The 21,925-nt window shown below is 33.1% G+C and overlaps 1 protein-coding gene across 1 annotated transcript in view; it reads right to left on the reverse strand.

Moving 5' to 3' along the window:
• LOC107595630 (uncharacterized) overlaps positions 1 to 21,925 on the reverse strand; it is a 67,264-nt gene that overhangs the window by 27,282 nt on the left and 18,057 nt on the right. The window contains exons 18-35 of the mRNA XM_016286103.1: positions 20,623 to 20,729; positions 19,068 to 19,268; positions 18,319 to 18,439; positions 17,443 to 17,629; positions 17,220 to 17,367; positions 15,034 to 15,208; positions 13,724 to 13,901; positions 12,871 to 12,997; positions 12,063 to 12,182; positions 10,335 to 10,476; positions 9,580 to 9,692; positions 9,216 to 9,369; positions 7,567 to 7,815; positions 7,288 to 7,479; positions 5,628 to 5,806; positions 3,717 to 3,903; positions 2,214 to 2,356; positions 670 to 854 (exon numbers count right to left, since the gene is read on the reverse strand). Coding sequence (XP_016141589.1) covers positions 670 to 854; positions 2,214 to 2,356; positions 3,717 to 3,903; positions 5,628 to 5,806; positions 7,288 to 7,479; positions 7,567 to 7,815; positions 9,216 to 9,369; positions 9,580 to 9,692; positions 10,335 to 10,476; positions 12,063 to 12,182; positions 12,871 to 12,997; positions 13,724 to 13,901; positions 15,034 to 15,208; positions 17,220 to 17,367; positions 17,443 to 17,629; positions 18,319 to 18,439; positions 19,068 to 19,268; positions 20,623 to 20,729 — 2,908 coding nt within the window. The remainder of the gene's footprint in view (positions 1 to 669; positions 855 to 2,213; positions 2,357 to 3,716; positions 3,904 to 5,627; positions 5,807 to 7,287; positions 7,480 to 7,566; positions 7,816 to 9,215; positions 9,370 to 9,579; positions 9,693 to 10,334; positions 10,477 to 12,062; positions 12,183 to 12,870; positions 12,998 to 13,723; positions 13,902 to 15,033; positions 15,209 to 17,219; positions 17,368 to 17,442; positions 17,630 to 18,318; positions 18,440 to 19,067; positions 19,269 to 20,622; positions 20,730 to 21,925) is intronic.

Consider the following 21,925-nt stretch of genomic DNA (forward strand, 5'->3'; position numbering starts at 1 on the left):
TATATATATATATATATATCTATCCATTATAATAACATCATAACGTACAGTATACAAATAATATTTTTCATTTATTAAAGATTACATTTAACAGTATTATTAAATTATTTGTATTAAGAGACAGCAAAATAATTATAATTCATTTTTATAAATAAAAATTATTATTTAATTAAAAATAATTAAAACAGAAATGTGTGTATAAATACATATTTTAATAAAATTATTAAGACTAGAGTATATAAAAATGGTCATGGCATATATTACAGATTTTTTTATTAAGTGCTGAACTGATATACTGTGCAACTATTTTATGTATGTAATATAAAAATAAATAAATAATTTATTATAAATATTTTTATTATAAATATTTCATATTATATATGGAGTAATAAGATTATAATGTACAGTATAATTTTTTTATATTGATTAAAGATTGCATTTAACAGGATTATTAAATTAAAAGCATTATAACGTATTAGAAGACAACAGAGATAATTTAAAAATATATATAAAATATCAGTAGATATTACAGATTTTTGCCTTTATATGCACGTATTATAATTTGTAAAAGTTGTAGTGTGTAAAAAATACTTAGAAGTATATGTGTCTGTGTCTGTATAACTAAATGAATAGTTTAGTATGGAGCTTGTATTAACAGTGCTGATTTACCCAGTGTCCCAGTTCTTGTCCAGAAGGCTGATCAGTGCTTGTCTCTGCTGTAGTTTGCTGTCAGCGGTCAGATGATCTGCAGTGACCAGCGTATGAAACTCAACGCAGTGCTGATCTTCGATGACATACAGTCCATCCGCGGGCCTGGACCACGGCTTGCTCTCCACTGACCACGGGCTGGACGCCTGAGACACACACACACACACACACACACACACACACAGCGTCTGGATGAACGGTCAATGCAGATTTACTAACAGATACTGCACTCTGACCTCTGAGCCTAAGATGTTTGCAGTACAAATACAAGACACAACACATCTTTCTAATGCATTTTCTAGTTAAATGCATTCACATTTTTATATTCTCTGTATTCATTTTAATTTTAAAGTATTATTTGATGTTTATTTACTTTTTTAAATGTCTATACAGTTTTAGGCTTCAGTTTTAAGTTTATTTAGTTTTATTTATTTTAGTACATCAATTTAAACTAATTTTTTTTTCATTCCAGTTAATCTTTATTTTGTAAACTAACCAATATTGTGTGAATATTTGAATGTTTTAATTGCCAATAAATGTCATTTACTGTCCTAAATACAAAGTATGTTAGGACAGTACAATACTGACACTTTAGGACAGTTAATACAATGCTAAATACACAAAAAAAAATATATATTTTTTGTACTGTATATCATAATTTTGATTTCTAATAACTTTTAAAATGACTTATTTTAGCTTTTAGCGGTTTATTTTTAATGCATTTAGGCAAAATAATATACATTTGAATTTAATTTGAATTAATACATTTAAATGTTTGAATTGATTACATTTTTAATAAGGAAAGTAATAAAAAATAATTTAAAAAAAGTTGCATTCTATGGTGCAAAATTTTTATAACACTGATTTTACTGGTTTTATTTATTTATGTATTTAGACAAAATATTACACATTTTAAAATTTTTACTTTAAATTGCCAAATGTTTTATTATTTAAATTTTACATTAAAATTTGTATTAATTAAATCTTAATTTTAAATGTTATAAATTATATAGTGCATATGGTGATGCTATTGTTATAACATTGATTTTAGTTTTTAGAGTTTTATTTTTTTTAATGTATTTAGACAAAATATTAAAATTTTTACATTTTATTTTAATTACTACATTTTAATTATTTACATGTTAAATTAATACATTTTACGATTTAATTATTACATTTTAATTTCAAATTGTATAAATTGTATCTGTATAAATCATGAAGATAATGATTGTATTATCAGTACAGTCCAGACTTTTAACCAAACTAGTAAAAAGTGGACTGTGGTTTCTTAATATGACCTAAGCACTGAGATGATGTGTGTGTGTTCAGGCACAGTTAAAGCCATATTTGAGCGATGGAAAATCAGATCAATGTTTACTGTGATTCATGGTTGCATAATGACACATGTTGGAATCTGGAGTTTTCCTCGCGGTGACATGCTTGAGTCTGACAGTCACACACACACACACACACACACACACACACACACACATCAGCCGTCTCACCAGCTCAGAGGCGGTGAAGGTGCGCTTCTCCTTCCTGAAGATGAGCAGGTCTCGCACTCCCAGCGCACTGAAGAAGTCTCTCCATCCGCTCGCGTCTCGGTCGGCCCTCAGATAGCAAGCGTCCAGCAGCACCCAGTCCACACCTACCAAAGAGACACAACTGCTTATGAAACGGCTCCGTCGCATTGCATAACGCTCCGTGCTCATGCACATTTCATACTTTTCTAAGTCTCTACAAAAGACTTCTAGTTCAGTGCTTCATTCCAAGGGTGAATCAATTATTTGGGACATTCACAGACTTAGAACTTTATTCCATTGCATATGCTGATATTTCAAGTAGGTGCACTTTTTGAATCAGAATATCACATCTAAATATGCAAAATCAGTCATCAGTTATTTCAAGAATTGGAGTTTGCAATATTATAACATTTAAATATTAAAATCCCATTGTTACAACTCTACACTATTTTGTTTAAAGGGGTCCTATTATGCTCTTTTACCAAGTCTTGATTTTGTTTTGGGGGTGTACTAGAACAGGCTCTCGGGTTGTTCGAAAAACACATTATTTTTCACATATTTTACATTATTACAACACCTCTCTCCCCAGTCTGGCATGAACGGCTCGAATAGTTCCTGTATCAAATGAAGGCCTGCCTTCTGAAATACAAAATGTGCTGTGATTGGTTGGCTGGGCCAGTGTGTGCTGTGATTGGTTAGCTGGGCCAGTGTGTGCTGTGATTGGTTAGCTGGGCCAGTGTGTGCTGTGATTGGTTAGCTGGGCCAGTGTGTGCTGTGATTGGTGAGCTGGGCCAGTGTGTGCTGTGATTGGTGAGATGGGCCAGTGTGTGCTGGGCCTCGTCTGTCTTGGAAAAGCTAGCGTGTCTCCAACATAGTGATAACACTTGTTGCCTTCTCTAATGCAGCTCAACCAGACCTCGTCCCATTCGTCGATATTTCTGATATCACAAATCCCGGAAAATATGCGTTGTAGTCCAAACGAGTCGTTCGTTGTAGTTTTTGAAAAGTGATTTCTGTTAAATAAAAAATCTCCTTTTGAAGTGGACTCTGAGGTTTGTAACTTTGCAGATCTTTTTTATGCTCAAACAGCAACATTACAGACCAACTAAAGTTGAAAAAGGGAAAAAGCATAATAGGACCCCTTTAAATAAATAAAAAAATCTAAATCTTTAAAATTGTAAAGCTGCTACAAGTGAATTCAGCCATCACAACACTATAATGTACAGTTTAAAATATGTTTTACACTTAAATATTGTTTATATTGAACCTTTTTTTTATTTATTAAAATAAACCTGCTTTATTTTATGGTTTGAGGTTAGGGGTTGGATTAGAGTTACTTACATGTAATTATGCATAATTTATTGTTATTATAATAGTAAGTACAGGTAACATGTTAAACAAGGACACCTTAAAATAAAAAGTGTTACCAACAAAAACAAATTTTTTCTTTGTAATTCTTTGTGAATAGTTTTTTATTGTGTTTACCGGGGAGCACACTGGGAAGGTGGATGTTGCCGTACTCTTTGGAGAAGTGGATTTTGTGCTCGGCGGGGCAGAGGAAGCCCTTGTTAGTCAGCACAGGGACGTTTGTGATGAGGCTCCTGTAATCCTGATCCTGAGAGTGCAGTTTGATGAACACCAGGTAGCTGATGACGATGTCCTCGGGCTTTTTCTAGAAGGAGAGTGAATTAAATAAGAATATGAGGAACATTCATAATAGATGACAGCACATAATGCATTTCACACGCTTGATTCGGTTTTAAACATCCTGAGCGGAATCACCCAAGTACGTGTAAATCTTATTCCAACTTCAGTGTAAAGGACACAGACTAAGCAAGCTGAGCTGTAAGAAAAGATCATGTGAACTACAGATGCATGATATATATATATATATATATATATATATATATATATATATATATATATATATATATATATATATATATATATATATATATATATATATATATATATATATATATATATATATATATATATATATATATATATATATATATATATATATATATATATATATATATATATATATATATATATATATATATATATATATATATATATATATATATATATATATATATATATATATATATATATATATATATATATATATATATATATATCTGTACCTTATTGGTTACTGGCCAATATTATACTTTTATTTTTTAGCCGTCATCTACACTCAAAAAATATTTAAATTTAAGATTTATGTATAAGGTTTGCATATACAATTTCCATCCATTTGGAACACACATATTTAACAAACTAATAAACTTAATGTGACGTTTGTCAGTCATACATAAATAAAAAGATATAAGATTTCTGCATTCAAAAAAATCATGGCATAGTTTAATTAACTAGTTACGTCTATTTGATTGTATTTAAATAACCATATTTTCAAAACGCATTTATTCAATTAGCTTAAAATCTCTTCATTGTGAAAACAATTCAATTAAAAATTGCAATAAATTAAATATTTCAGTTAAATAGTATGAACGTGTTTAAAATATGACTGTGGAACAAGCGATACTGAAATTAGTTAAAATGTATGAGAAATTGGATATGCACATTTTATATGCAATTAAAATAGATCAATCTTGGTCTAAATGCTCTAAGTTAATATTTAAAAAAGTAATAATTCATTAGCACCGTTAAAAATAATCTTTAATACATTTCAAAACGAATATCCATATTCAAATTTCATACTGTCCATTGCGATGTTTTGAAACCCAAATACTTTTAAAACGACTGATTTTAGTTCTTAGTGTTTATTTTTAATGTAATGAGACAAAACGGTTAACATTTTAAATGTATTTAATAAATTCATACATTTTGCTTTTAATGAATGCAATTGAATTAATTACATTTTAACTTATAAATGTACATTTCAATTGTATCATACCGTGAAAATACTCGTCTTATCAGTAGTCCAGAATTGTAATCACTAATATCAGTTTTTAGTGTTTTATTTGTATTGTATTTAGACAACATATTATACATTTTTAATTTAATTTAATTTACTAAATTACTAATTACTAAATGACACATTTTTAATTAATTACATTTTAAAATTGCATATGAATTTTACATTTTAAATGAATTTTAATATCATGCATCCATAATGTGAACCACTGGAAGCTCAAACTAATGATGTGGAGTTACTTAGAAAGGCCTGATGGTCTTCTCTTATGAAGCAAACCCAAATGGTTTAATTAAATAGAGCTGGTTTGGCTCAGTGGTTAAAGATTTGGGTTGGAAAAAGTGGGAAGTGTGTAGGTTCAAACCCCATTAGAGACATTACTATTGGATAGCCGTTCATGTATTAAGAGCGCTTTGGATAAAAGTGTCACCAAAACCAGGAGAAGCATCTCTGACCTCCCAGGCTTTGCTCCTGAGCAGCGGGTAGATGTGCTGCTGCAGGACCTGCTGCGGCTCCAGCTCATGGACGTTCAGTCTCCGGAGCAGCTCCCGCACCTGCGAGTTTCCCAGTTCATCCAGAGACGCCAGCAGCCGCGGCTCCACGATGTTCAGGTCCTGGTAGAGAGCCTGCAGATCTACAGAGTCAGGAAGCATGAGTGCACACGAGCGGCTGCGTGACCCACTTCCCAGACCCTCTGGGCCCCAATACTGATGTTTAATTCATCCCTTCCCTGCTTTCAGCAGATGTATGTGACTCTACCTGACACACAGCGTCAGCATGGCTCGTTTCCATTCAACTCGATTCATATTTTCACCAGACAAATCTCTTATGACTTATCTGACAGCAGCCATAGAAGAAAAACGGCTCGTTTTTAATCGTTCAAAAGAAAGCGCGTTTGGGAGTTTGCTTCAAAACTGAGATTAGAGGTAAAAGTAAAGATTTTAGAGGACAAATTCATCTCAACCTGGCGTTTCATTCACAAAACTATCCCTTTTTTTGACTGCAGTGACGCACGTAGTGACTTGCTCGAGCGCTTTCTCTCCTGTGACTCACTGTATTGGTTCAGGAAATAAATAGATGAAGAGGATCGTTCATTTTGCGGACAGCTCCAGAGAATCTGTCCGCATACAATAGCAGACATGAAAAGCAACTGCTGACTGAATACAAGACTTAATAAACATTTAAGCAACAAGAAATTATTTTAGATTAGCCAGTTCTACAGAAGCTAAATAAAAGTGAATGTCAAGCATGCATGTTTGATCTTCCATTGACCATATTTGATATGCTCTATGCATGTGTGTTGATCATGGCAATATATGAATAAAGGCCTAAATTAAATTTGAATATCATATAACAGTGTTTATATCTCTTCAGAAGACTTTTATTAAACCGCTGCATTTATATGGATTACTCTTACAATCTCTTCCTCAACTTTCTGAAGCATCAAAGTTTTTTCCCCATGGACTTTCAATGGAGGAACTGAAATTTCGAATGTTTCACTAAAATATCTCTCTGTTTATGGTTTATTGATATATTTAATCTATAAGAAATATTGAGTTTAAGGATGGCATGATACCATTTTTTTATGTCCGATACAGATGCCGATAGTGCAACCTTGAGTATCTGCTGAAACCAATCTGAGATATATACGTACATATATATATATATATATATCTTATTTAATGAACAATTGTCATTGTCGGAATTGAGCAAAACCAGGCAATATTCACATTATTGTAATAATGTAACAATATTGACTTCTTGTTCATTCAGTTGTTGTAAATCAATATCACATTTGCAATGGTACAGGTATTGGGGACAAAACAGCACTCATGCTAGTGTGATATTGCTAAACTGACAAATATAAGAGGGTGATTTTTTTGCCCTCACATATTGAATTTTAGGCTCATTTAACTGCATTCTAATAGTCATCCTGCATCATGTTCATCAGCAACCGCACCAATGTAAGATGACAGACAGGTCTGGATGGGACAGCTGCATTTAATGCCTACTTTTTTCCTTAATTAGTCACACCAGATATACATAGTCTATGTCAAGAAAACTGTATGAAAGGTTCCACTGCAGGACTGGAATATTGAGATGCTGATGAATTACCTGTTTGAGCTTGCAACACATCACTGAGAGGAAAGAAAACTCCCTCTGAACTCAGAGAAACCACACTGCCGTTGGCCAGAGGGATCATGGGAACGTCTTTGAGGGATTGGAGCAGGGCGTCAACTTCATACTCCGACTCCAGCGCACGAAAGTTACACACCAACAGCCTGGCCAGCTTCTTCAGATCATGCTCTGAGCAGAAAAGACAAACATACGATCATAAAACTGCTGATCAGTCAGAACCTGCAGGTTTCTGCACACGATCACAGCAGAAGATACCTGTCTTGAGCCGGCCGTGTTGCACGAGCTCTCTGGCCATGGCGCAGGTGACGGTGATGATCTCGACGGCTCTGAGGCGATGAACGCCTAGCGCGGTTAGCAGCGAGCCAGAGAGACGCGACTGCAGCGCAGGATGCAAGTAAGACAGACTCAGGCTTCTGCACAGATCCTCTCCTCCAATCACGTCCTGGATCAGACGGTCCTGACACACGGCGAGCTGGGAAGGCTGCTTGAACTCCACTCGGCCCTCTAAAGACAGAGGCGTCAGTTTATGCTTTAATCACTGAATCAGCTTGGGGCAAAAATGTATCCATTATGTCTGTTGCGATTAAAACAAAATGTGAAAATGAATGAAATCTGACGATTTTTTTAGATAAAATGTTTTTAAACATGTTAAAATGTAATTAACTATGGCAGGAAAAAAAACTGAACTACAAGAAACAACGTCAGAATTCAGAGGAAAAACGTCAGAACTGCGAGACAAAGTCATATTTCTAAGGGAAAAAAAAAAAATCACAATTGCGAGATGTTTGTTAGAATTTATATCTCACAATTCAGAGAAAAAAAATCTAAATTGTGATATAAAAAGTCGCAATTACCTTTTCTGATTTTTTTAATCCTGTAGCGTAAACAACCTTCTATATTGGAACCTTCTCTCGGAATATAATTTATTCCCAGTTTGAATAACCGTTTTGTTTGTCATGCTATTAAAATAACTAATGCGAAGCCTCGGTTTTCTAATGCATAAAAAACAATAAATTAATCAACGGTTCTTAGCTTGTTTTGTCTGTGCAGAGAATGTGACATGCCTTTTCCCCAAACACATTTATGTATTTAATTAATCAACTTAACAGCAATAATCGACAATAATGATTTTTGTCATATTGCAGCCCTACCCTGTAATGAGTTCCTTTTTTTAAATTTTATTATAATTAAATTTTTTAATTAATATGCTTTATGCAGGCTAATTACATTATGTAGCTGTTGTGTAAATACATAAATGCCACCTTTGAGCAGCACTGACTGATTGAATTATTTGGTTAAACTTATTTCTGTCATGACAACTCTCGGAGGGATTGGCATGGTAATGTACATGACGATGTTAATGTATTTGGTCTTGGCAGAATAGATCTGCTACGCTGCTGCTGCGGCAGAGCAAGTACCGAGACTTGCTACTGCCAATACATCCACAATATGCTGCTGTGAGCATGTAAGAAATACTGCTGCTGCAAATATAACATACATGAAATAACCCCATATAGCATACATGAATCACCTCGTAACAGATCTATACAGGTGGAGCTGGGGAAGGTGGAGGGTTTCTGAAGCAAGCTGCAACTGCTACAGCAAGCACAAGTCATATATTTCAATTTTGAGCAGCGAGCTCATTGGCTACCGATACAGGAGAGAACCAATCAGCTGTGCCATGTGATAATGATGTCATTAGGTCAGATTGAGTTAGACCTATCGGACTGCGCCATCTAGAGTCTCATGCCAGAACTCTATGTATTTGACAAAAAAAAAAAAAACATTGCATACATTTAATAAGGTAATTATAACATTTTACCCCAACAAAAGGTAAAAAAATGCAGATTAAATAAATTCCAAGGGGCAAATATTGTCCCTTAAAAGGAAACTCTGGTACCTACCGCTGTCCTCTTTGGCAGGAAGGCAAGCTTTGCCCTTCAGCAGCTGAATGATCTGATTGGCCACTGGGTTGAAGAAGTCCAGGATCTCACTTGGTTGAGGGATGAACTGCATGAAGTAACAGAGGCCACCGAGCCCGCTGAACTCTGGGTGTTGCTGTGGGATTGACATTGCATGTGCTCATTAGGGCTAGAAATGTTCATTTGGATGCCGCATAAAGAAAGCCAATGCCATTTTTTTTTCTTTTTTCATGCTAAAAGCAGCTCCTTAAACAGACTGTGAGCCTTGACCTTCATCTGAAGCTGGAATTTAAATGCAAATGCATGCAAATTAATGGAGGAACATCATATTCCACTCCGTTCTTACATTGAAGACATCCATGGCGTGTACAAACAGCTGCGGGATCTCAGAGCGAAGCCACTGGTTCCAGGAACTGTCCCTGTCCACATCCTCTCTGGAGGAAGGGATGTCAAAATCACCTACAACGGGGAACACAGCGTGACCAATGTTATCATAGTATGTATATATCATAGTTTTTTCTGATTGCACTTTTATTTAATTTAAAGTTTCGGTGTGTGTGTTGTCGTCTAGTTTTTTTGTTTAGTTTTTAGTAGTTTTTTTTTATGTCTATATGAACAGTTTGTATTCATTTTTATTTATTGTCAGGGTTATTATCATTAACTAAACCCTAACTAAATCTAAAACTAGAACTAAAGACAAAACCATAAATGTTAAGTACTTAACAAATTTAACATGAAATGAAATAAAATAAAAACAAATGTATTTGATTTCAGCTTGATTTCAACATTAAACCTAATAAAAACTATGTAAATATTAAAAGAGATAACTAATTAAAATGGCAAAACACACACACACATATACATATACATATATATTAAAAATTCAAAATATGAAACATAATACGATAAAAACTATAATAATAATATGAATGACACCAAAATAACACTGGTTATTAGTTTTAGTTGATTTAGTTATTTTATTACTTCAAGTTAAACTACACTAACTTAGCAATTACCTAATGTGTGACTGATGCGACACTCAATAAACGTGACAACATCAGGTAGACGGATAACCGTGATGCACATATGCACGTGTCAAACCTTGGATGATGAAACGGAAACCGAAGCTGCGAAGTGGAAGAAAGGCAAAGACGGGCTGTTTCTGAGGCTTCACATCACAGGGAGACGAGCCACTGAGCTGGAACGCCAGAGCCAATTCTGTCGACTCCACGTCTTCTTTAATCTACTCAGAAACACAGACACATGCTGAAGACAAGCAGTGAATCATGTGTCAATGTCAAGGTAGAAACTACAGACATCATGATTTAAAAGAAGAAAAAAACATGCTGAAACATCCGGTTATAGAACTTTTTCTATAATTCTATATAATATAGGAATGCAACTATACTATTTTGGCTAAATAAAATACAAAAATATTTATAAATTAGGCCTTGGATGAAATATATATATATATATACACACATACATACATACACAGGTGCATCTAAAAAAATTAGAATATCATGGAAAAGTTCTTTATTTTTTGTAATTTAATTTTATTTAAAAGAAGACTTTGAAAAGAAAAATATTTAAGTTTGTGTGCAATGAATCTAGAATATAAAAGTTAGCTTTTTTAATTAAATTACAAAAAATAAAGAACTTTTCAATGATATTCAAATTTTTTGAGATGCACCTGTATATATTTATTAAAATGAATCATTAAGTGCTTCAAGAGCATCTCTAAATTTAACCATCACATCATTATAATGTAGAGTACAAAAAAATAGATATTAATTTAGAGATTCTGAATTACATTTAGCAAGGTTGTTATTAAGTGATCATTATAGGATGACAAATATAACTTACATGTATAAAACAGGGGAAAATGTTATTAATTTCCTTTAATTTATACATTTAAAAAAATGAATTAAAAAAACTAAGAGTTTGGGGCCTGTACGATTTTTATTTTCTTTTTTTGTAAGATTTGTTGAAAGAAGTCTCTTCTGCTTTCCAAAGCTGCATGTATTTGATCAAAAATACAGTAAAAAATTTAAAATATTATTACAATTTAAAATAGCGTTTTCTATGTGAATATATAGTAAAACATAATTTATTCCTGTGATCAAAACTGAATTTTCAGCTTCATTACTCCAGTCCACAGTGTCACATTCAGAAATCATTCTAATATGCACATTTGCTGTTCAAGACTGCAGCGCAAGTCAAGATTAAATGTTAGAACAGTTGTGCTGTTGAATATTTCTCTGAAAACCATGACACATTTAATTTTTCAGGATTCACAGATGAATAGAAAGTTCAAAAGAATCTTTTTTAACATTATTACAGTCTTTACTGTCACTTTTGATCAACGTTTTAAAATATCTCAACAGTTGCAGTTAGTTGTTTTAGTGTGTACTAGCCTTTAAAATGCATTTATGTGTCTTACAAAGTATGTCTCAAGTCAACAAAGAACTAAAACTACAGGTAAAATTAATTTCATAAAGGAGACGGACAGAAAGTGCAGTGAATCTCTGCTGCTTCTGAGAACAAAGGGAACAAACTGCACTTTACTAATCAGTTTGAATGAGACGAGAGCGAAAAACACTTCGTTCCCCAGAGGTATAAAGCACAGAACACTTGCATAACGTCCCCAAACACATTAAAGCAGCGTCTTATAAGACGCCATGTCATGAGAACCGAACAGAGGCCAATTAAAAGATGGTAAAACTGGGACAAGGACGCAGGTAAACAATACAGAAGCAAGGCTCACTTCTACCCTTAGATTTAGTGCATTTCCCCATACATGAGGACATAAATGTGCGCAACACTTGCCTTTTTAGGATAAAGCATTCTCTTGATCACTAGCCAACGCTCTTCTCCACCAGTGTGTGCCACTTCCAGGATGTTATGGCTCAGATCACGGCGCGTCATCGACACCAAACGCTTCTCAGCCTGAAGATTAAAGCACTTGTAAAGTCTGACATATGAAATAATAGTTAAAATACAAACAAAACATGGACAAAATATCATTGATGCGTCAGGCTTTTTTGGCTCTGATATATTGAGCTCAGTTTTATTCAGAGACTCATATTGAGCACAAATATGCAATTTGGTGCAGATGCTGATATTTATACGATTAAATTCTGATGCTTGTGAATCAATAAGATCTTTATTATAGTATAGCAGATACTTAGGTAAAATTATATAAATCAGTCAGTACTCTATATCTCCAATAATATGTCTAGTAAGATGAGATCAAACATAATGCAATGCAATCCAATGATGATTGAGAGATGAACAAATCAATGTTCCAGATTTCAGACGCACTGATTTTTCTGATTGATGGAGAATCAAGTAATTCATCAAATAAGTGTTCATCTGGAAATATTACTACAGGTATTCTGACGTTTACCTGATAAAAATCAGTAAAGATTTGACAGAGAAAAGACACGTGAAGCAGCAGCTGAAGCTGGACGTTTGTACAATTACACTAAAAGCTTTCAAATATCAATCAGACGACAGAAGGCATGGAGTAGATCGTGTGTGACAGCTTTAACAGTTTCAAATATAATACAGCAGGCTTTCTAGGGTTAATAGGAGGAGCTGTTTTTGGGTGGTGATGCATGAAGCAGGTCTTCACCTCATTAAAGATGGTGATGGAGCGAAGGCGATGGAGGAAGAGCAGGAGCGAGGGATGAACGTCATGGAAGAGGTTTTTAGTCTGGTAGCTCTCGGAGCGCAGGGGCAGGTGGATCTTTGTAGCCCATCTAGAATAAAAATAGACAGCAAAGAGCCGTTTCATAACAACGACGCAAGCAAAAAGGCAACTGTGATGTCTGAACTTTAGTAGCTTTAAGCAGGTTGCAAACCAAAACAGCACACATGAAATAAAATCCCTAAATAAAATAATAAAAATAAAATTAAAATATTTTAATAATATTACAAATTTAATAAATATTAAATACATTAAAAAATTACATAATTTAATTAATTAAACAAATAGATACATTAAAATATATTGAAAATTAGAACGTTTTTTTTAGTTGCACTGTTTTATGGTGTCCTTGTTACAGTGCAATTATACATTTAAGTACTGAGCAATATTAATTAACTACATGTACTTACTATTTGGAGGTCGGTTTAAGGTTAGTTGCAAGTAATTATGCATAAGTTACAGTTATTACTAGAGAAAGTAGATGTAATATTGACAGTAAAAGTGTTCTGGCAGAGTGAGAACTCTAACCCTCGGTTTCACAGACCAGGCTTAAGCCTAGTCCTAGACTAAAATGTAAATCTGAGCTGTTTCAGCTGAAAGAAACGTGCACTGACTGATCTTAAAACATGTCAGTGCCTTTGTTCTGTCTTAAGATGTGCACCAGTAATGCTTTTTTCTAAGGCATGTTTATAAAAATTACTTAAATGTCCCGATTGAACTATGGCCTAATCCTGGTTTAGGCTAAGCCCTGTCTATGAATCTCGTGGGTTTGTTTAACCTCTGCTCTGCGATCTCTCTGGCGCCAGCGCTCCCTGGCCGCTCCTGCTCGACCCAGTGAGGCAAGATGTATCCCATGGGGCCGCTGTTCTTGTCAAATCGGATGTGGAAACCATTGGAGTGGATCTCAGGACAGTCGGTGACTTTAAAAACCGATTTAAAGCCAATGCCCTTTTGACCTGTATAACAAAACAAAGTGCAGAGTTGTGTGTAAAACACCACAGACATTGTTCATTTAGATCGGTCTCTTCTGGTCAGCTGAGACCAGTGAGCTGATTTCAAAAGGAGGGACTCTTATTTCATTAATACATGCATCAATCACTATGACAGACTTTTAGCGTGCTGATAAAGCACAAAAAATATACTATTATAGTTTTCATTAATATTTTGAATTACCTTTTATATTTTCCATTTCCATTTTAGTTATAGTAGTGGTTTTGACAATTTTATAATTTAATTATATATATATATTTTTTTTTTAAATGTCTATATAGTTTTTATAAATTTTTATTTCACTTATATATTTATTAATTTTTTTTACATTTTAGGTAACAATAATAACAGTCTTTCAGTACTGATATTAGGACAGTGTTTACAAATTGTGGCCACATGATATTAAAGAGTGCAATTTAATTGATCTATAAATGTGTTTAAAAACTTACCAACATACATGATTGTTTCATGATCTTTAGCCAATTAATACAATCATTGGCGCATAAGCACCAGGTTTATTATAGCTATAACAAACTAAAACCATAAAAAAAAAAAAAAATGTTAAACAAAATTTTTTTTTTACTGAAACAAATTAAATATAAAAAATTAATAATAAGCTAGTTTTCAGCTTGTTGACAAGACAACATTTCTCATTTGCATTTAGTTTAACTAAATGTACAAAAACAACTAACTAAAATAATAATAATTAATAAAAAAAATGGAAAACAAAATACAAAAACATGCAACAAAATTACTTAAACTTTAAAATGAAATAGAAAAAATAAAAATACTTATTCAAAATATGAATAAAAACTATAATATAATTAATACTAAAATAGCACTGATATGCACTGAAGTAACAGTCGTGTGCCAGTCTATTCTGTTATTGTTATTATTTTGCAACTTCTTAAAATCGTGATATGCAGATCATAATCTGTACATTTGTGATTTTATTGCGATATTTTGTGCAGCCCTACCGCAAACGCACTTCGACTGTGGTTTGTGGAATGTGAACGAAACAGGTTTTGGACAAAATAGTTCCCAAGACATTTTAGCACAACCACACATGGATAACAAAACAGCACATAATTAAAGTACCGATGTAGCCATATTTGTGTTTTCCTTTGGTGCTCCGGCCCACGTCACAGATAGCACGGACGTTGTTCTCCTCAAACCCACACTCGTTGTTTAGGATGACGATGCAGTCCTTCTCCACCACAAAGGCCAGCGCCGGCTGCTCTCGGCCGTCAGGATAGCAGTTATCATCAGCGTTCTGCACACACAAACATCAGCTTCAGTAAGCGCTGCACGATTCTGGATAAACTGAGAATCGCTGTTTTTTTACGTCTCAAATAGAGATCACGATTCTCCCACGACTCTGAACTAAACAAAATAATGTGCGTGACAAAATATTAATTGCTGCAGTCTATTTAAAAGTGTTTCATTGTTTTGAATGAATTATTAGGCATTTATATAAATATATAAATATTAGTGCTGCCAAATGACTAATCGCAATTAGTCGCATCCAAAATAAAAGTTTTTGTTTACGTAATATATATATGTGTGTGTACTGTGTATATTTATTAGGTATATATATGAATACACACACATGCACATATATATTTAAGAGAAATGTTGTTTATATTTTAAATATAAATTACATAAATGCAAATATACATATAAACATTTTCAAAATATATACTGTATTTTTATATACATAATAAATATACACAGTACACACATATATTTTGTAAACAAAAACTTTTATTTTGGATGCAATTAATCGCGATTAATCGATTGACAGCACTAATATATATAAATATATATATATGTGCGTGTGTATATATATATGTATATTTATTAGGGCTGTCAGTCGATTAAAATGTTTAATCGAATTAATTACATGATGTTTCGATCTAATTAATCGCAAAATAAATTTGACTGAAAATACCCACAAAAGATTATTTAAAGCTATTTTTGTGTTAAATGAGAAAGTATCAAGTAGACATTACAAACTGTAGCTTTAAAAAGAAATCTTTTCATTTGATTCAACATACAATTTATTACACATAAACATTTAGGCCACAATGGCCTATGGAACATAAAAGAAGATAATTATTATTATTATTATTATTTAATTAAATTATACTCTAAATAAGAAACTAATCTGCCAGCAGGTGGCGGTAAATGTCTTTATGAATCATTCGTTCAAATGGCTGATTCATTCAGGAATGAAGTAAACGGCTCTCTTATGAATGAGTCTTTGAATCATTGATTCACACGATTCGTTCAAAACGCAGATTCATTCAGAAACTAAACACCTCTGTTTTGCTCGGAGACCAGCAACAATTCTGCTATGGCTTTAAAGGTAATTATATTCTTTGCAAAATGGAGAAAAACATAATAATTGTGTTTAAAATAGAACACAACATCAACTTCATATTTACTGAACTGTTGTATTAACCACATTTAAACTCGTGATATTCGGGACAAAATCATCACTAGTGTAATACTGCTCTCCCTGCTCGTGTGATATCGCTTATTGTATGATAGAAATATGAGACAACAACACATAGGCTACAGGGGTATTTTTGCACCAATATCTTGAATTTTAGGGCCTTATATATATATATATATATATATATGGGCCCTAATATTTTAGGCCCTAAAATTCAAGATATTGGTGCAAAAATACCCCTGTAGCCTACGTGTTGTTGTATATATATATATATATATATATACACACTGTACATACAGGTCTGGGGGCGGGCCCAGTGCGTTAACTGCGTTAAAATATTTTAATCTGGTTATTTTTTCTTAACTAATTATTTACGTTAACGCTTTAAACTTGCAGCCCTAATATATATATGTACCAATTTTTTATTTTAAAATGATGAAAAAGTGGTTTGAATGAATGATTCAATGACTCACTCATAAATACATCACTTGTTTCATTACTGGATGAATCAGCGTTTATGAACGAATCTCTTGAATGAATGATTCTGCGACAAATAAATTTTTTCACTTGTTAACACCTAGTGACGAAACGCTGTAATCGAAACAAACATTACTTAAAGCGCCAGTTCAAAAGGTGATTTGCTCTACCATAGACATCAACATCATAAACTTTCATTCCAGTATTTCTGTGATAATATGAATGACTGTAATAAGACAGAAATAATACTGTGTAGTTGAAAAGACTGGTTGTGAGCGGTTTCTAACCTAAACATGGCAACTGCAGATTTGAATGATCCGCTAAGAATTTTTCAAAGGTTGCTGCTGACCTGAATGAGCTCCAGCACGAAGTGTGTGTCTTTGCTGTAGAGTTCAGTGGAGAGCCGCTCCAGACTGCGGCCCAGTCTCGCCTGCTGCTTCCTCATCAGGTTCTGGCCTTCCTCGTTCAGCTCCACGCCGATGCCGAACTCCGTTTTCCTACAGCATCAGCAGCAACAGCATTAGCACCCAGCTAAATTCTGAAAGAGTGTGTAAACTAAGGGCTGAATGAACCTGATGTCCTCTATGACGGCTCGGTGCTGATCCAGCTCGGCGTTCACTTCTTCATCTGGATGATCAGCAGTCGTTGAGTTTTCTCTGTCCTCGTCCTCACTGCTGTCCGTCTCTTCAATGTGTTCAGACACCAGCTCGTACATCTGCTCCTCTTCATCATCATCATCATCACCACCATCACCATCGTCTAAAAGAAGACACAATGCTTTCAGAATACAGTGCTTATTTGATTTAATTTTTAAGCCATATTTTTACACATTTTTTTCTGTTCTTTCATGTCATTATCCCACATTTTTCTACCTGTTTTTATCACAATTTTTATTTCATGATGCAATTTTCAACATTTTTATCAATACATTTTTTTATTGCTTTTATTAAATTTTTAAGCCATATTTTTCTAAACATTTTATCTCTATTTTTATTGTTTTATTTCAAGCCATACTTTTCTAAATTTTTATCACTTTAGCTTTTTAATTTTATTTTTAACCCATATTCTTCTACACATCTTTATCCTTTTTCTTTGTTTTATTTTAATTCTTACCATATTTTTCCATAAATTTTTAGTCACTATTTTTATTGTTCTTTTAGTTAGTTTTCAGACATTTTTTTCTACACATTAAAAGAAAATTATTATTATTTTATTTCAATTTTACTGTTTTTTTTGCACCAAAATCATGACCACTTTCTGTTCTCTTACTGAACCTAAGAATTAAACAACAGACATTCAGACTTGATTTAACAGCTCCAGGTTTATCATGTGACTTCATCACACCATTTATGAAATATTACAAACATTATAATTAACTGAATGTCAAAGTGTAATAAAACAATCATGCACAAGAAAAGACAAAAACATCAAAAAGTGGGCAGTCTCACCCTGCTGATGGTCTCTTCTGGGGCTGCTGGAGGAAGTGCTGAGCTCGGTTTCCTCCTCATTATCCAGCTCATTCTGACTCAACACTGAAGACATGTCACTCATGGAGTCCTCCACCACAAACTGCACAGATTGCCAGGTGTTTGATAAACAAACTATAAATATGGACATATATGTGTTGCATTGCTTTTGCATTGTCTGAAGAATATCATTTATGACTTGAAATTAGGTCTGCATGATGCAGGGAAAAAAGTATATATATATGGCTATGAAAAATAAATAATAACAATATAATATTATTTACCACTAATTAAAATATTAAAATTAATAAAAACTAAATTTGAAATATTAGTACTGTATTGTCTAACTGTAAAAATTATTTTAAAAGGAGTATTTATTAAGAATAATATTATATTTTATTTTACATTAATGTAACTGTAAAATTACAATACTGATATTTATGGACGCCTTCATTTTCAATTTTTCAAGCATTGTAAACAATCAAACTTCTATTCTGAAAGAAAACCTTCTCCTTTGTCACTTCTCAATATAAGTTTTATTTCGATTATTTGTTCTTGAAATGAGATGAGAAGACTGTTACTGTATATCGTATCCTTTTGGAAACGTTTAAAAGCATGCATTTGTAAAGGTACCAAACGTTTAAATGCTCATCATTAAGCCCAATTTTGGTGCTTTCAAAATCCAGTTGGAAACACTGTTGTGCTCAAACAGACTAGAAGGGAACCCAAACCTTCTTGATCTCTGAAGGCAGTTGAGGAGGAGCTGGCAGAAGCACTTTGTCGTTGAAGTGGCTCCTCCACTCGGTGATTCCCAGCAGGAGCCCCATCTGATGCAGTTTGTTCAGGTAGCGTGTGTGTGAACGTGCAGCGTCCAGCAGCAGTGTTTTCGATCTGGTCTGACCGAGCACTTTAGACAGCGGCTCCAAAAACACCTGCACAGCGTCATCAGAATCGCCAAAGCATAAAACACACATCCCAATGCTGACTAGAGAATCAGATCATCATTAGTGCTCTGCCAATATGGGTGTTTATAATGGCCTGATATAATGAAAATACAAACAATTTAATGACAGCAAATTAGACTATGAGACAGGAAAATCGCCTTATAAATAAATACTTATTAATATTTACTCAGTTCTTTTCTAAAAAAAAAAAAAAAAAAAAGTGTATATATATTTTTATTTATATCCACATTTATATATATATTTTTTTTTTATTTATAAAATATTTTTAATAAAACTTTTGGTGGAACAGATTTTCAACAGAGGAACAGAAACTTATGTTTCATTATAAATATTTACATATATTTTTTAAGGTTTAACAACCAATTAAATCTCTTAATATAATCTTAATAAAATCTGAATAAACAATTCTTCCAACAAGCATGAGTAAATGATGACATTTATAAATAACGATCCCTTTATAAAATTCTATGTTATATATTTTTTTTTATTATTTATTCATTTATTTATTTAAATATATAATAAAAAATTTTTAATAATGATGTATATTTATATAACACATGCCTATTTATTTTATTTTATTTTTTTAATTTAAATATACATTTTTATTTTATAATATTCTATATCTAATTTATTTATATATTTTTTTAAACGCTTATTATACATTTCTGTTTGTTATTTATTTCGTGTACGAATTGGGTATACTGTTAAAAGTAATTATCATTTTTAATCTGAAAATTACAAGTATATCTCTCTTTTTTTATTCGATTTGATTTGCCACTTTAGCTCATTTATAGCCGAGCAACATAACATTTGATGCATTCAGGTGTGCGAATACAGCAGCTCGAACGAGACTCATCCAATCATAAATATCCACTGATCTCGAAAATATATCAGCTGATTAACTGGCCTGTGCAATAATAGAGTCTATCGCTAATCATAAAGCAAATATCCAGCGGGGAAAGTAAGATGTGACCTCTCTCAGCACTTCGTGCACGTGTTTGTGTCATGATCCGACTGAAGCAGCAGCACCAGAGGCGTTCGACACTAATGATGTGACAGGAGAATGAACCTCTAACCCACGAAGAATGACACTCGGCAACGGTCGTCATGACAACAACCTAGATACAGGCCTTTAATTCACACCGAGAGCCTTTGGTACCCACCCACATCTCAGACTCGACTTTCCTGGTGTCACAGTAATGATGGGAAAATGTAATATTTGACGAACACTACTGATCTCTCCCGCACGAGTCGAGCTGTTAGTCTGATGAAAGCTGCTGCCTTCAGTGTTTAATGAGAGGGATCTGAAGACGGTCGGTACCTGCTGCAGGAGTTCCTTGCAGATTCTCGTAGGCATCAGCGCAACACATTCAAGCACAAACCGAGCCACACCGCCGTACGAGTATCCATCCTCGCCGGGCCTTATCTCTGTTTCAAACACAGAACACAAACATGAGATCACATTCATTAATCAGGCTTTCTGCAGAGACTTTCAAATCTAAATTAAGACTTTAAGATCTTTAAGGTCTACAGAGATAAAACTAATAAATCATGCGGTTAGAGAACAAACTCATACAGTCTCAAAATAAAAATATTTCATTTATATTCATCTATTTTTTATTTGTTTGTTTGTTGCCATATCAGCAGCAATGATTATATTCATGGCAATTTGTCTTAAAAACATACAAATAAAATATAGTAGTAAACATTTGAAGTGGATCAAAAAAGTTCAAAAGGTTTTGATCCACTTCAAATGTTACTAGTGTACATACAAATATAAATATACACTTAAAACAACAATAGTAATAATAACAATTAAGTTTAATATTTCAATTTAAATGTATGATTAAAAAAAAAACATACAATTATTACAATTATTCCAGGAGAAGCCTTTTTAAAATGTCCATTATTATATCTTCTGAATAAAAACACTGTCTAATATCATTAATATCAAAACTGGACATTCTATTGAAATATGTTTTACACTCAAGAAATTTTTACACAAATCACAAACTGGTTTCTCTTCTCTGAATAAATATGAGTTAGATTTAAGTGACCAATTCAACATCTTATATAAACAACCAGGTCATATCTATTCTCAAAATAAAAACAATTATAAACTCCTTGATTTAGTACTAGGTATACTCAAGCCATGTTTATTCAATATTTACTTATGTATTGAAATTGGTTTATGCTCGCATATATCAATACACACAAAATTAGAGATCCATCAATATTGAATTTTACTCATCCGATAATGTGTTTAAAGAAAGGCAATAAAACGACCGTGCCAGTATCAATAAAATCTATATACAGAATGTAAATAATATTCTTAGTCTTTCCTTCCTGTGACAGAGCGACCCAGAGAGAAAATATATGTGAAAGAGAGTTTACCTTGATTTAAATGCCAGATATTGTTTACCGTCTAACCAAAATACCAGTAATAGACAGGAAAAAAGATTTTATGCATAACAAGGGACTTTTAATCGTAAATAAGCCCAAAATACGCCAGGACTCTTATTTTTAAATGTCTGTTTTATTACTTCCAGCTGCTCATTCAAAAAGATGAGACGTAAAATATGCATCTTACAAGCATTTACAACCTATTATAAGAGAAAAAGCAT

The sequence above is a fragment of the Sinocyclocheilus grahami genome, unplaced genomic scaffold (assembly GCF_001515645.1).
Source record: "Sinocyclocheilus grahami isolate Dianchi unplaced genomic scaffold, SAMN03320097.WGS_v1.1 scaffold206.1, whole genome shotgun sequence".
Classification (NCBI taxonomy): Eukaryota; Metazoa; Chordata; class Actinopteri; order Cypriniformes; family Cyprinidae; genus Sinocyclocheilus; species Sinocyclocheilus grahami.